Raw genomic sequence first — 16,472 nt, forward strand, 5'->3', positions numbered from 1 at the left:
GGCGTCTACGCTCTCAAGCCTGGCGCCAGGGTCGCCCTCCTGAACGGCCCTTCTTCGCTCCTGCCTGATGCTCATGGGTCACCTTTTGTGGCCTCTTTTTCTTTTGGGACTTGTGGCCATGGTTTTGTACCTTTGTTGTTTTTGGACATTTTAGTTATGCATGGACTTGGTACTTTTGTGTTTGTTTTGGGGTGACTGAGGGGGTTGTTTTTTGTTGTGGGCCTTGTCCCGCCTTCCGGGGTCCCCCTCCTCCCTCCCTCCCTACCGGAAGACTTCAAGCTGGTTCCTAGTACTTAGTGTTGTGAAAGAGTGCACAGTAGCACAAAAATGAAGAGCAACCAGCAGTTTCAATAACTGAAATGTCAGCAAGTAGTTTCAAGTGTTGTCAGTATAGTCATTTCTTTATTTAATGGTAGTGCTGACTTTTTGGTAAATGTAATGTTGCTGTTGGTTGAAAGCTGACTCTGTCTACTATGAGGCTGTATTATGGTAAAACTATAAATAAACATATACAGTATATAGTAGGGAAGGTGAATTCAAGTCAACTGACAAAATTCTTAGTTGGGTACAGCCCTATGGAAAAGCATTAAAAAAAAGAAGAAAAAATAAAAAATGATCATGGACCTGTGTGTCACACAAAGTGGGCAGCAGCCTATGTTGTCTCTCCTTCACAGAGAACTTGAAGTACCAGTTAAAAATAAGTGTTTTAATTCAGTATTAAAACTGAAACTTGACTAACCCTGTAGAGTGGCCTCTTCACAACACTGACTGTGAAAGTCAATATGCTCAAATTAGCTGTATCGCTGACATATTTAAGGTATATAGTTAGGTCAATATGCTATAAATATTGTGAACAGAAGTGCGAGCTGTGCTCCTGTTGATCAGCTTCACCCCTCCATATTGTAGACATTGAAAAAAATTATGACATGCTAGACTGTGTCAGTACATCATGAGGCGTCCCAGACACAGCATTGGTTGTCCTTTAATATTACACACTATAGGAGAAAACAAGTGATTGCTGTGTCTGACACCATTTGTCAGTTCCAACACCCTATGACCGTCAGGTCAGGCTGTTATCAGGCTTAAATTTTTTAGTCTGAACCAGGTGCAATGCATAAGAGGCACAAGCTGGGACTACAGTATGCAGACATTCACAATAAACTGAAAATCACTTCATCTTAGTTGATATTAGCAAAAGTAACAGACAATATAACTGCAGTTCAAGACAGACTGTAACATACATGTATCTCATATCATAACATGTATCTTTAATCTAATGGTTCATTATGGTATAGGTGTAGAAATGTCAGTAGTTACCACCTCATACATGACATGGGTGGATAACCATCATACACCCCTCCTCCTTTTTTCAGTGTTTTCATTTTCAGCCAATGTGTGACATTACCTCTCAGAGCCCTATGGGACAAATATTTGTCCATTTACCAGTGTATAAATGGTTTCAAATCAGATAGTCATTTTACTTTTAATGCACTAATAGTTCCATGCTTTCTGTTATTAAAAATGTAGCCTGAATTTTCTAGCCCACAACCTATTTGTGACTCCCACTGTGGGAACTGAAACCTGTTCTACACACTCACATTGTGAGGACTTGGCCTTCATCCTGGGGACCAGCCAGGTAAATAATTTCATTTTAAGGTGACAACTTTAAGGTTAAAGCTGCTCTAGCTAATTTTCACCATTTAACTTTCTACCCTAGAGTGAGTGAGAATCAAAACACACTCAGACGGAAACCCCTCCTCTACTCCTTGCTTCTCCTTCCCTGTTTGTGAAACAGCCAGAGACAATTGTAGCAGTCAGGCATCTCAGCAGTCATATTAACGTGTACAGAATATAGCCCATAATGCCCATGGTTGTCAGTGGCACTGCAGCAGCACAGATCATTTTTCCTACCTAAAGCAGCAGCACAAGCAAATTATACAAAGGATGTTTTTGCCAGTAATATTGATGCAGTACTAATGTTCCCACCACATTCTTGACAGACATAACCATGAGTTATATTATGCTTTAATAGTTGAACAAACACCCTACGTTTCTGTTGTGTTGATGGTGTAAATTTTAACATCTAAATAAAATGCTACATGGAGTACTGTGTTATGTATGACATAAACTAACTCTGTGGCCTGGACCAAAACTCAGCAAAATTACTTCATTTTCTAATCCATGGAAACACGCTGGTTTCTGCTAACTGCACAACAAAACACTAACGCTGCAGTCAGTTGGAATGACTGCAAATTACAACCAGAGTAATTCAATACAAAAAAAAATTTAAACTGAAAAGCTAATGTTAACTTGCTAATGATGTCAACATATACACATTAGCTAGCTAGAAGAATCAGAATCAGCTTTATTGGCCAGGTGTGACGGACACACGAGGAATTTGACTCAGGTACATCGGCTCTCAATGTGCAAACAGTAAACCAGCATAAGGCTGTGTTATGCTACTTAGAGGAACTGTGTCCACACACAGACTGCGTGAGCTAATTTAATCCCAACATGCACGTAACCAGTCGACGAACTTTCCAGTTTTTTTGTGGGAATTTATTTTGGTGATTGCCCCCAAAGTGTAAATAGAATTCAATTTTATACAGTGGGGAAAATAATTATTTGATCCCCTGCTGATTTTGTAGGTTTGCCCACTCACAAAGAAATGAAGGGTCTATAATTTTTATCATAGGTTTATTCTAAAGGATAGGGACAGAATATCAACAAAAAATCCCAAACAAAGTACATGATACAAATGTTATAAACTGAGTTGCATTTCAGTGAGTAAAATAAGTATTTGATCCCCTACCAACCAACAACAATTCTGGCTCCCACAGACTGGGTATGTGCTCATGTGGTGCCCATATTAGTCCTGTCAATTTAAGAAAGTGCTCCAAAACTATCACCACCCTTCCCTCCAGCCCCCCACCAATAACGAATCTGTGAAAATGATGTGTGTGGCCTCTTTAAAAAAGAAAAGATCGCAAAGGCACAGGCCCAGATGGCGTGATCCCCTCCTGCCTGAAAATATGTGCCAATCAGCTGGCCCCCATCTTCAAACTTATTTTCAACAGGTCACTGGAGCTGTGTGAAGTCCTGTCCTTCTTCAAACGCTCCACTATCATTCCAGTCCCCAAGAAAACCTCCATCAGTGGACTGAATGACTACAGGCCTGTCGCCCTGACATCTGTAGTTATGAAGTCCTTTGAAAGACTGGTGTTGACCCACCTGAAGGACACCATAGACCAGGGGTGCCCACACTTTTTCGCCTTGCGAGCTACTTTTCAAATGACGAAGTCAAAATGATTGACCTATGCGTGCGCACGCGCGCACACACACACACACACACACACACACACACACAAAATAAATGTATGAATGAGTGTCGTAGTTTTTATAAACAGTCTGAAAGTGCCGCTCCACATTTCCCTTCGGACTAGTAGATTGGTAGATCAAGCAAACGCATTTCGAATATAATGTCACGAAAAAAAGTCCTCCCATTCCACATGGAATGTCTTCGGTACGTTTTCGGTTTCTTACTTGATTCGGCCCCCCCACTCATTTTATACCCTTTAGTAGACATTAATTCGAAGGCTGACAAGTTGGTTCGCTCACTGGAGTTTTGCAGTAGCTCGTGCTGTTGACTGTGCATGTTTGGTGACTCGTGTGTCAGAAAAGACAAGATCTCAGACTGGCTGCCCTGCAGGTCAATCAAGTAGCAAATGCCATAGGGAGGATGGATGATAGACTATATATGAATGATTGGCACTTTCGGCTTTTCCCGTTAGGGGTTGTCACAGTGAATCGTCACACTGACCATTCACATGTTAACATTTGGCATGAGTTTTACGCTGGATACATCTAATTTATTTTTGAATAGCACGCAATCTACCAACACTACCTTTGCGATCAACCGGTCGATTGCGATCGATGTATTGGGCACCCCTGGTGTAGATGTTTACAGTTTTTCTTTTGGCTATTTTACATGCCTCAGTTACAGCCACGAATTGTGCGGAGGCAGGCTGTGGTAAGGGCTGTTATAGTTTCTAAGCCAGCAGGTGTTTCTTCTATCACCGCATAAGATGCGTAAGGATGATCATGAGAAAAGTGAAGGATCAGCCCAGAACTACACGGAAGATGCTTTTGAATGATCTCAAGGCAGTTGCGACCACAGACACCAAACAAATTATTGATAAAACAGTATGCCACCATGGACTGAAATCCTGCAGCACCTGCAAGGTCCCACTCCTCAAGAAGGCACATCTACGGGCCCGTCTGAAGTTGCCAGTGAACATCTAAATGATTCATAGAAGGATTGGGAGAAAGTGCTGTGGTCAGATGAGACCAAAATTGAGCTCTTTGGCATCAACTTGACTCACCATGTTTGGAGGAAGAAAAATACTGACCCTATATGACCCTAAGAAAACTAGCCCTACAGTCAAACACAGAGGTGGGAACATTATGCTTTGGGGCTATTTCTCTGCTAAAGTTACAGGCTGACTTTGCTGCAGTGCGGCCATATATTGTAAAATCTTGAATGAAAACCTCCTTCCCTCAGCCAGGACACTGAAGATGGGTCATAGATAGCTCTTCCAGCATGACAATGACCCAAAACATACCGCCAAGGCAACAAAGGTGTGGCTCAAGAACAAGCACATTAAGGTCATGGAGTGGCCTAGCCAGTCCATCCATCCATCTATCCATCCATCCATCCATCTTCATCCACTTCATCAGGGAACGGGTCGGGGGGGCAGTAGCCTGAGCAGAGCCTCCCAGACTTTCCTCTCCCCATACACCTCCTCTAGCTCCTCAGGAGGAACCCCAAGGTGTTCTCAGGCCAGCCAGGAGACATAGTCTCTCCAATGTGTCCTGGGTCTGCCCCGAGGCCTTCTCCCGGAGGGACATGCCCAGAATACCTCTCCAGGGGAGGCGTCCAGGGGGCATCCTAAACAGGTGCCCGAGCCACCTCAACTGGTTCCGCTCAACGTGGAGTTTAGAGAAGATCTGTAAAAAAGAGTGGACCAAAATCCCTCCTGAGATGTGCACAAACCTGGTGACCAGCTAGAAGAAACATCTTACCTCTGTGCTTGGCAACAAGGGTTTCTCCACCAAATACTAAGTCATGTTTTACTTATTTTACTCACTGAAATGCAACGCAGTTTATAACATTTGTATCATGTCCTTTTTTGGAATTTTTGTGGATATTCTGTCTCTATCCTTTAGAATAAACCTATGATAAAAATTATAGACCCTTCATTTCTTTGTAAGTGGGCAAACCTACAAAATCAGCAGGGGATCAAATAATTATTTTCTCCACTGTATGTCTAAGATCTCCCTTTGAAATTTCATCCAAATACAGGAAAATGTATGTCTAATTATTACACCAAAGTTACTTTGATGAAAAAGCACAAAAAGAATGCTGAAGTTGCCCTTTGATGATGCCTTTTTTCTAGGATCTTATTGTGAAGGACGGATGTACGGTAACAAACATGTCTTAGCATTAATGTTTACTTGGCCAAGACAAGAACATGTTAATAACATGGATATATTAAGGAAATGCAATAAAACAATATCAAAACCAGGTGTGCCAGATGTTTACAGCAAAGAGATAAGAGGTCCGTGAAGGGACAATATCAGTTCACGGCTAAATCTCCAGCATTATTTCTCTTCTTTCGCCTGTGAGCAAATCTAAAATAAATGACAAACATGATATATGGCTAGAAAGATAAGAAGTTGGACATAAATTTTATACCATTACATTAACTGAAAATGTTCCATGATCATTTATATTTGTAGTTAAAAATCTAAATAAAATGTTAGCTAAAATGCGTATGTGAGAGGACACAGTTATGTTATACATCTAGAAGATAGAAAGCCACATCTGCGTCAAATTAGTAGTATAGTAGGGTAGTATAGCAGGGAGACAACTCCTAGACCATTTTTACTTGATTTATCCATGTACTAAATCTTAGTCAATGCAGCTTTAACTTTAGGTTAGGTAAGGTTAGGTAAGGTTAGGTAAGGTTAGGTAAGGTTAGGTAAGGTTAGGGGAAGGGTCGGCGTTCGACAAGTAGTGATTATGGTTGAGGTTAAGTCTCATTGTAATGAGTACAAGTCAATGTAAAGTCCTCACCAGGACTGAAAAACTGTGTGTGTGTGTGTGTGTTCGTGGGTGACAGGTAGGACTGACTGAACGACAACAGCAGTAAACGGGCGCGCGCACATGCACGCGGCCGTCTATGACGCTGCGCCGAGGGGCATCGATAAATATAATTTGTTTCTCTCCCTACCCTCCGTCCTGCTCCGTATTCGTTGCCGCTCCACCGGGCCCGGTTGTCCGCCTTAGATTCTCCGCTGCCGGGCAGCGAGCCGGAGTCCGAATCCTCCCCCTCCTCCAGTTCTTCTTCTCCCTCCTCTCTCTCCTCCGCCTCTGTCTCTCTCTCCTCCGTTTTCAGCCGCTTTGCAGCCCTTCCGTACTCCCCTTCCTCTCGCTGATCAGCTCCGTCTGCCGTCGACATGCCTGCGGTTACGGTGGACCTGTTGGAGAACGGGACAGTGTCTGGAGATGGCACGTCAGATTGGCACGTTCATATCAGCATTAATGCTACAGACACTCTTCCTCGCGCAGCCTTCGGGTGTCTGTCTGTATCGCCCTTTGCTTGTCCTGCGGTTCTGTCGCGCTACTGCTCTCCACCACCACTGATTTTCTATATGTAGAGGTGTGATTGTGCTGGACGCATCCCGCCCCATGCTGCTCTCTTATTGGCCAGTCTGGTCCTGCGCCTTGGATATATGGTGTGTGATTGGCCAACATCAATGCGTCAACAGACAGCTCTCCACGATCTGCAGAAGCGTGCGCAGTGAAGGAGTAGATACTGTATGTGGATAGAAGGTCAGATGGAAACAGACACTTAAAATTTCAGAGCGTAGGGAGAAGAGAAAAGGAACAGTGTCAGTATCAGCGTTTATTTGCTGCTTTACTAAAGGGATAATTCTTTGTCATCTGTCTGTCTTACATAGCCCAATGAATTAGCCATACTGTGGTACTAACCTTGTTGTAAGCTGAGCATAGCTGTAATAAAAATTTTCACTTAAGATCACTGTAGAGACTAGAGTGAAGAGGTGCATTGCATTATAGCATTGTCAGGAGGACTTAAACCTGTCTATATTAAATGCAAAGCACCATCTTTAGTTTCATGAGCATGTGAACTGGGTATTTTTGTTTTATTTAAAATAGAAGTAGTCTACATTGGCAGTGCCAAAATGAAAACCAACCTCAGACTAGGGTTGGGACTTTGGCTTATCTTTGCTGACAACCTGATTCCACATTTGTAACATTTGTGATTGACTGTCTCCTTGTTATTTTTAATGTGGTTTGGAATATTCATGTCCAGATTAATAAATCCGAGATGCCACCGTGGATAGCTGCCTTGGTCACGTGCTCTCATGCACTTCTGCTGATTTTGTCTTTTTGACAAAATTGTTTTCTTGTTTTCTGCAATCCATCCCAAGAGCTCTTAAACATACAACAGCTCACTCTGAACATTTTTATCTCTTTTTACTGACAAAAAAGTTATGTGGACATTTTAGTTGGAGGAGCAGCAGCTCTCTATGGGACCTGCCAGACAGGCACGCCCCCCCCCCAACACCAGCACCGTGGATTGTGAAAACATTTTTATATAACACATTTAAATACTAGCTAAACAAGAGAAAACACCACTGTATAATCTAATAAAAATACCAATGCATTGTGCTTATGACTATGTACTAATAACACTCATTCCTATCTCTGGGGGCTGTGAATTTGCCCCAGACCTAAAGCTAATGTTGTAGTTTGGGCTGGTGGGTCAGTTGTGATGCACGTATATTAGGAAGTGGTTTGATTGGAAAAAAGGACAAAGTGGTGAAATACAGTTGACAAAAGACCCAGGGTAAAAAACTGTTGTCCGTGAGCCAGAGGCTGGTTGGAATATTCCGTAAAAGCTGCATTCTGTTATCCGTGTTAAAAATTTAAGGACAGGTTTGCTTGACAAGGCAAATCAAAGTGGACAGGTAGTAAGGGATACATTATGTACTTTTTTCACAGTAACTTGGTTGTAAATTATTTAATGTTTGCACATGGCTTGAGTTTCATCGTAGCCTATTAGGTTGTACCATCTAGTTTATCCTTATTGAATTCAGTTTTCAAACTCTGTTTATTCTACTTTTATTCTATTTTACTTTCTTAAATGGTATGGGCATTCAACATTAGGTGAGAGAGAAACAGTATTTTGATTTTTCTGTATGTCCTGCACATGTAGTGAATTGGCAATAAAAATCTTTGATCTTGATTTTAAAACTACTTGTTCCTTCATCAAGAATTTTGTTGCAGATCACTAGATCTGCCATATAGTTATTTGTTCAGTTTGAAATATTTCAGCTAATTCTGAAACCCACTGCACATTTGGTCATCTCCCTGTGCATGTGACAACCCATAGACACACCTGTATAGGTGCAAATGACTAGTGCACTCATTTGGACAGTAATTATGGAATTGGCATAGCAATAGGCAAAGTCAGGTGTTGAAAGGGCTATTCGGGGTTTGCATATCTGCTACAGTCTAGTGACATAATTTTCGTCATTTTTCAAGGGCCAAGGTCCACTAGGGTCCTGGTACAGGCCAAACATGTGTCCACGCAGATTCTTTATATAGTATATGTATCCATTAGACAGTACTGGTAACTAAAACTGGTGGTCTTCACTTTATTAGAACAATTAACCCACATTATATAGTTTTAAAAACACTTCAAAGTCAGCACCCTTAGCCATTCATAGTGTCAATGATAAAAACACACTGTTGCACACCAGGGTGTCCTGCCAGGGAATAAAAACTCAAAAACAATAACTGAAAGTTCTGTTTTAAGCTCATATGATATAATTACTAAGATATTTACCCTCTCCAACTATGTGTTTATGTGTAGGCATGAATCACACTCTTTTGAAAATCTTAAGTCAAAGGATCATTTTAAGTCTCATCTTTCAGTGGCAGTCTTGTCCAACAGGCCAAGCTGCCTGAAAACTGATCCGAATCACTGTGTGAGTGTGAAAACAGAGGTATGGGACTAGATACAGAGGAAGCTTAAGTGTGTTTGTAGGGTTTATGCAGGGTGGAACAGGAAATGGCTCTACTCTATTGCATTATCTCAATTATGACTTCACTGACCACACCAGCACAGACACATATAGACACGCACATAGAATGTTGCATGTTGAAACACATTTTATGAGTGACACAGTCACACATATGTTATCTAAAACCAGTCTTGGACATAAATGCAGTAAAAGAGGCTCTAATTTTTCAGTCAAGTGAGCAGCTCAGTTTGCAAATAGAGAGCACGAACATTAAAGAGCCCATGGCTGCTCATTTTGCTCATTTCCAGCCATTTCATGCTAGATCTTGGGTACCTCTAGATTAGCTTGGCGCCCCTCATAACTCCAAATTGTCTGTGATTATTTCAGAATGATAAAACCAGAGAGCCTCTTCTTAAAAAAGAAAGCATAGTTAATGGACATGCACAACTTTATTTGCTGGTGTTGTGTTGCAAGTGGACAGCAAAATGAACCGCAACGGCATTAATTAATATGAATTTCTCCTCCACAGATAGGTAAACAACGGTATATGTACTGATGAAAAGAGATGTGTAACACTCTAAACTGTGCTCCAGGAGAATCCAGCCGTGATGAACTGATCATTCACCACTGCGGGGTTTTCACTGGCTGGCTGATTGTAGGTTAGACCTGGTCAGATAAAATAGTGAGTCCCTGTACAGGAGCATTCCCAGATATGCAGTAACCTCTCTCTCATCTCATTCTCTATATCATTTAGTCCCAAACAGGGTCGCAGGAACCAATCCCAGCTGGCATCAGACGAAAGGCAGAGTACACCCTGAACAGGTCGCCAGTCCTTTTTTTTTTTTTTATTGAAACAAAGTAACACATTAACAAAACAGTACCGAACATGGGAGACAAGACAACAGTTACATGACATTACAAAAGGATATAGAGTGTTTAACAAGTTGTAGTGTGTGAAGTGTGGGTATTTCCAACTTATGCACTCTATGAAATGCAAGTAAGGGAAAGGAGGGGAAGTAAATAAAAAAAATGGCAATAATAATGATGATAACAGTACTACTACAGGTCGCCAGTCCATCGCAGAGCCAACACGCAGACGAACAACCACTCATACGCACACATTCACTCCTACAGGCAATTTAGAGTCACCAATCAACCTAAGCTGCATGTCTTTGGACTGTGGGAGGAAGCTGGAGTACCCGGAGAGAACCCACACAAGCACGAGGAGAACGTGCAAACTCCGCAGAGAAAGGTCACAGTGCAGCAGCAGGAGGGAAAATATATCCACAAAACCAGGAGCAGTTGAAAAATTGCGCTTTTACAATGGCACTGGTGGATGTCTTTTTTTAAACAACCTTTATTGAAAATATACATAACAAACAAGGCAATGTAACATTTTGCCAATATGGTGGGGGCACCGGTGGATGTCACGCAAGATCACATGAACACATAACGGCCTGGATTTTACGACCTTTCAAGGAAATCCTGTTTTATTTTGTTAAAAAAAAAAGTCTTGCAAGCGAGAGTTTGCAAGACGTGTATAAACTAAGATGCTTTTTCATATAAATATTAGAAAATAGGTTTTAGGTCACGTCTAAGATGAGAATTCACCATTGTAACATTGTAGAGAAGTCAGAAAAACAGGAAAATCATGCAATGGACTCTTTAATTCCATTAATATGCAGGGTGGTCAATATGAGTAGAAAAGGCTTTTTGTCCACTCAGTTTCTAATATTACTAATATTCTGAGCTCAAGAGCATGAAGTGACTCACATGAGAATCAGAGTAGGTGGCAGTAGTAACTTTGTTATGTGTGTAACTGGCACTAAAAAAGCGGGATTGTTAGCAGCCAAAATAGCAACCTGTGCTCATTTTGGCCTGCTCTGTGCTATGTTTTGCAGTTAGAAGGTTCCAGGTACAAGCCAATCTGGTGCCTTTTTGTGTGCAGTTTGCATGTTGTCCCTGTGCCTGCGTGGGTTCTCTCCATTGACTGGTGACTCTAAATTACCCCTAGGAGTGAGTGTGAGTGTGTGTGGTTGTCTGTCTCTAAGTGTCAGCCCTGTGATAGACTGGTGACCTGTCCAGGGTGGACCCCACCTCTCACCCATTGTCACCTGGGATTGGCTCCAGCCCCCTGCGACCCTATTCAGGAATAAGTGGTATAGATAATGGATGGAAAACCTATTACACTCAGCTGGCACATGAAGAAAAACCTCATCATTCAGCATGTGTAACACACTGAATTTTGAATTATTAATCCGATCTGACAATTAATTTGTAACTATAGTTATTAAACACATGCAGTGGAGTAAAAATGTTTTCTACTACTCAAAGAAGCTTGTTTAAAAAAACAAAAACAGAGGAAATGAGCATGAACTAGCTCATTAGGTGCAACTGTCAACTTAGTTCTAAATTTAAAAATGTGAGCTATGAACATTCAAAATTTTCATTTGCCATTTATACATAGACAGTCTAGGCATATAGGAATTTTTGTGCAGGGCTCTCATGAACTGGTTTATGTTAATGTGTGTGAACTTTTATTTATAGATACAGATGGTGACAAATTAAATGAAAATCCAACATAAAGTGTCTTAAGCACCATTTCCACCACCTGGTACCGAATCAACTCAACTCGACTCGCCTTATTTATTTTTCCATCAGTGAAGTGTTGGGGATAGTACCCAGTACTTGGCACTATTTTTGGTATCACCTCTGAGGTTCCAAGTGAGCTGAGCCGATACCAAACGGTGATGTGTAAACACTGCAGACTAACGTTTGGTCAGAGAAATTCACCATTACTACACAGGGACCTTATCATCAATGAATGTTTACATGTGATGTCACCAGTCGTTCGTTCTTCATTCATTCATAATAGTAGCTGCCACTTCCCTCTCACGAGTTGTATAGAGAGTAAAATTTATGGTGAAAGAGGCTTTGAGTCTCTATTACTATGTAACATAACCATTTTATTACGTGAACCACCACATCGTAAATCTTATCACGTAGTCCATAGGTTAGTGAATGTGATAATATGAATGGCACACAATGGCTGCAGTTATACCTGCTAAGTAGAGCTAGCTAGATGGTGCATTAGCGGGTCATCGCATTTCTCAAAACATTGGAGTAAATTTGTAATTGGCATTATTTGGATATCTACATATTTGAAAACTAGATGGTTATTTTCTCACCTAAAAAACTGTCAAAACCTAATAAAATGGCAGTCCTAGGATGAAAATTATAACAGCTTTGAGCCCACCCTGTCATGTCATGGCAGTTTGGTGTCAGTGTGAAAACCAGCTACACTGAAGGGGGACTCTCTGCATTGGAAAACAAAGCACCTGGTACCAAAAGTGAGTAGAGTTGAGTTGAATGGTACCAGGTGGTGGAAAAGGGGCATTAGTAAGGTGTTGGGCCAGGGTTGGCACCAGGACAGATTAAATGGGGTGGGGGGGCCATCAACACACTAGGCATAACAAACGATGATATATCTTTTCTTGTTTCACATCTTGTGTCCCATTCCTTCCACAGAGAGTGACAGGTGAGATGCTCCTTTGAGGTGTTGTGCTTATGGAAGCCTCTGATGTTCACAGCATGTTTCCAGTTACATTAGCCTTTAAGCTGAAATGCTGAATCGTTGCTCTGGGCTGCCACCTTAATTCACATATCAGTTAGTGAGTTTAACTTTAGCCTCATCTTTGTTCATTCGAGATGATACATTTATTTCAGTCCAACTTTGTAATATAATAAACAGCTGAAATTTAAAATAAAAATCTTCTTTCCAGTGCATTTTGCTTCCAGTTCCCAATAGAATCCAGTTAAATGCCAGGTTCCACCTCCCACTCAGCACTTCAGTTTCCTGTTCCCTGCTGCAGGCTCTCTCTCCCTTCACATGATTACTTCTTTTTAAGACATTTTATTCTGTGGATAGATGTACACCTACATTTTTGGCAGTGACGGTATGTTCTAGAGCACAACTTAACAGTGGCACTGCACTGTCAATAATCATGTATTATTAAAAGTCAGCATTTGTGTAATACAGAGCAGCTGGTGGGGAAAGTGGCAGTCCAAGAGACTAACAATATTACAGAGACAAAAAAAACCCCACTAATATTGTAAAGGAGCGAGCTCCGTACAGAGAGGGACTCAGATGGCACCACACAAAGGTTGTAGCCAAGATAATTGTTTTATTAACAGGTAAGACAAAGACAGCACAGCTTAGCTCAACTGGTGGTCGGTACAGAGTTGACTGGGCGGCTGGAGAGATCGAGGGAGAACCAAGTTACGTAGAAGGGAGTCACTGCATGAGGAACCCAGCTGATGAATATGTACAGTAGGTCGGTAGAGAAGCCAGGAAGTACAGACACAGCAGGGGTGAAGATCAGTCACAGCAGCAGGTCTGCAGGTGGAAGAGTCTCGCTGGGGGGACAATAATAGCTGATCAGAGGTGAATGGAAATGATGCAGGTAGTGCACGTGGATGTCATCTCACTGAATGAGGAGGACAGCAGAGGGGTGAAAGTAAGATGGAGATCGGGCTGCCAGAGAGAGGGATGATACCTGGGAAACTGGAGGCAAAACAAACCACAAGTTATACACGGACAGTACTGAGTTCAGGAGCCGAGGTGTCTTCCAACTAGTCAGAAACAATGGGCCGGCGACGAAGCACACCAACACTCGGCCTAAATTGTGCCTGGCTTATTGGACACAGCTGTGCTTCATCTACCAGTCCGTCAGTTAACATGTGAGTGAGTGGAGGTGCCAGTAGAGCTGGCTGGGGGAGCGGATGAACCAGAGGCACCGGCTGTGGACGTAACAAATATAGTCAAAAAAAAGAAGAGAAATTCAACATTGTTTTACATTCCAAAAGAACCCAGACTGCTAATATTGCATCCTCCTCTGCTTACTCTCCATCAAAACATTCTGTTCAAAGATGCATTCATCTTTCTAGAGGTGAGGACACTCACCAACAATGCAATCCCTAGTCCTTTACCATCATAACTATGGAAATACCTAACCCAAGTCTTACTCCTCAAACACCACTTTGAAAGCTGTGAAGAACAACAGCTAAAATGTCCTCACAACACTGGTATCAACCATGTCTCTGCAGATTCTCAGTCATCCAGATCATAGTAAGCTGAAAAAAAACTTAGAAAAAAAATCAAATGGACAAGATTTCTAGGTCGAAGACATTTCACCTCTCATCCAAGAGGCTTCATCAGTTCTTGAGAACTGAGGTGAAACGTCTTCAACCTAGGAATCTAGTCCAGTTGATTTTTTCTAAGTTTTTTTTCAGCCAATGGTATCAAACTAAAATGGATCCACACAACCATGGAATATCATTTAACACACACAGTGCTGCCAGTGTGGCATAGGGTTCCACTTCCTCTTGACATTTCCTGACTGAGCAGCACACATGACATTTTGAGAATGGTCACACACCCTTTGAGAAGATTTGCACAGCAGCATCCCAAAAATGTTATTTATGCTGTGTAGTCATTTTCTGACTGTAGAGCCTGAAAGCTGACCTGTCCATATGGTTCAAGATCCTTATTGCTTCCTACAGTATTATAACATCACTTCACTTCTGCATTTAACACCATCATCCCAGACATCCTCCAACCCAAACTGACCCAGCTCACTGTACCTGACCCACCTGTCAGTAGATCACTGGCTTTCTGACAGACAGGAAGCAGCAGGTGAGGCTGGGGAAAAGAGAAAAAACAAACAAACAAAAAAAAAAAAAACCAAACACATGCACCACAGGCACCCCCCAGAGATGTGTGCTCTCCCTGCTGCTGCTGTTTTCCCTTTACACAAATGAGGATCTCTCTGTTCCACTCCTGAAGTTTGCGGATGACACAGCAGTCACTAGTCTCATCCAAGATGGTGACAAGCCAGTTTACACACGGGAGGGTGAACAGCTGGCCATACAGCTGAATACACTGAAAACAGTGGACTTTAGGAGGAACCACATGCCCCTTTTTCCTCTCGCTATACTCAGCAGTAAAATCCTTCAAGTTCCTTTGCTCCACTATCTCCGTGAACCTGAAGTGGTTGTCCAACATCAGCACCATCACCAAGAAGGCACAGCAGAGGATGTACTTCCTGCCCCAGGAGCTGCTGATACAGTTCTACAGAGGAATAATTGAGTCTGTTCTCTGCACCTCCATCACTATCTGGTTTGGCTCAGCAACCAAACAGGAAAAGTACAGACTTCAGCGGACAGTCAGGACTGCAGAAAAGGTCATTGGTGTGAGCCTGCCCTCCATGGTGGACCTGTACACCTCACGGGTCAAAAGGAGGGTGGAGAGGATCACTGCAGACCCCTCACACCCCGGGCACAACCTGTTTGAACTCCTCCCCTCTGGACGGCGCTACAGGTCACTGTGCACCAAGAAAACCAGACACAGGGACAGTTTCTTCCCCCAGGCTGTCGCTCTGATGAACAGTTAGTCTCTGTTTATTGTGTATAACAAGATACAGCAAACACCACAGTGCAATAACCTACAGACATCATCACTGTACATAAAATAGCTCACTTATAACTTGTATGTATGTACATACCTAGAAATAGATGGTTGTTTTCTACTTGTCACTGTTTTATTTGATGCGCATCAGGGGGCCATTTAGCTGGAATCAAACTCCTTATATTTTAACATACTTGTAATAAAGATTAATTGTTTGAAAACTACAATAGGACTTCCCAATAATAAATGAACTAAAATGGACTGCAAACTGTGGCTGGAAAAACATGTCAATAAGATGAAAAGGGATCAACAAATAAGAATATACAAAGCACTAAAAACAACAAAACAATAGCAGTCCTAAGTAGCCACTAAAACAAAATCACACTGAGCTCCATGGACATATAACGTCACCCACTGGGAGGCAGAGGCACACAGTGACAACATACAATCTCTGCAGTCAGCAGGGTTATTAAGAGTCAAATAATGAGGAAGAGCAGAAGGCTTATGGAAGCAGACAGGCTCAAGCCGGTACTGAAAAAAATAATCACCCAAACAGCAGGCAGGCAGAGAGTCAGAACAGATAAACTGAAGACCTGAAGCTGAGACAGCTGGAGTGTACTGCTTAATGCCAAGAACTTTCCTGACAATGAGAGCAAAGAACAGGACCGGTTATATAGGCAGAGCCAACCGCCACAGGTGAAACTCATCTGCCAGGTGCAGTGGATAATGGTAATCAGCCCCAGCGGCTAAAGACTAGAAGAGGAGCGAGATGAAGCCCAGCTCCAGCCCTAGAAATGGCAGTGACTGTGACACCATGACCTTGTTGTACCCGGTACTTTTTACCATACTTTTTTTTTTTTTTTTTTTTTTTCTTTTTTTTTTTTTAGCACTT

At 42.1% G+C, this 16,472-nt stretch overlaps 2 protein-coding genes across 2 annotated transcripts in view; both read right to left on the bottom strand.

Annotated features, from left to right (window-relative positions):
* Positions 1–7,267, bottom strand: part of LOC109964329 (heterogeneous nuclear ribonucleoprotein L-like) — a 46,198-nt gene extending 38,931 nt beyond the window's left edge. The window contains exon 1 of the mRNA XM_020607550.1: positions 6,294–7,267. Coding sequence (XP_020463206.1) covers positions 6,294–6,521 — 228 coding nt within the window. The 5' untranslated portion in view covers positions 6,522–7,267. The remainder of the gene's footprint in view (positions 1–6,293) is intronic.
* Positions 7,268–13,330: 6,063 nt separating this feature from the next.
* galm (galactose mutarotase) overlaps positions 13,331–16,472 on the bottom strand; it is a 20,807-nt gene continuing 17,665 nt past the window's right edge. Inside the window, exon 9 of the mRNA XM_020607603.1 lies at positions 13,331–13,678. Coding sequence (XP_020463259.1) covers positions 13,553–13,678 — 126 coding nt within the window. The 3' untranslated portion in view covers positions 13,331–13,552. The remainder of the gene's footprint in view (positions 13,679–16,472) is intronic.

Source organism: Monopterus albus, unplaced genomic scaffold, assembly GCF_001952655.1.
Source record: "Monopterus albus unplaced genomic scaffold, M_albus_1.0 scaffold87.1, whole genome shotgun sequence".
NCBI classification, from domain to species: Eukaryota; Metazoa; Chordata; class Actinopteri; order Synbranchiformes; family Synbranchidae; genus Monopterus; species Monopterus albus.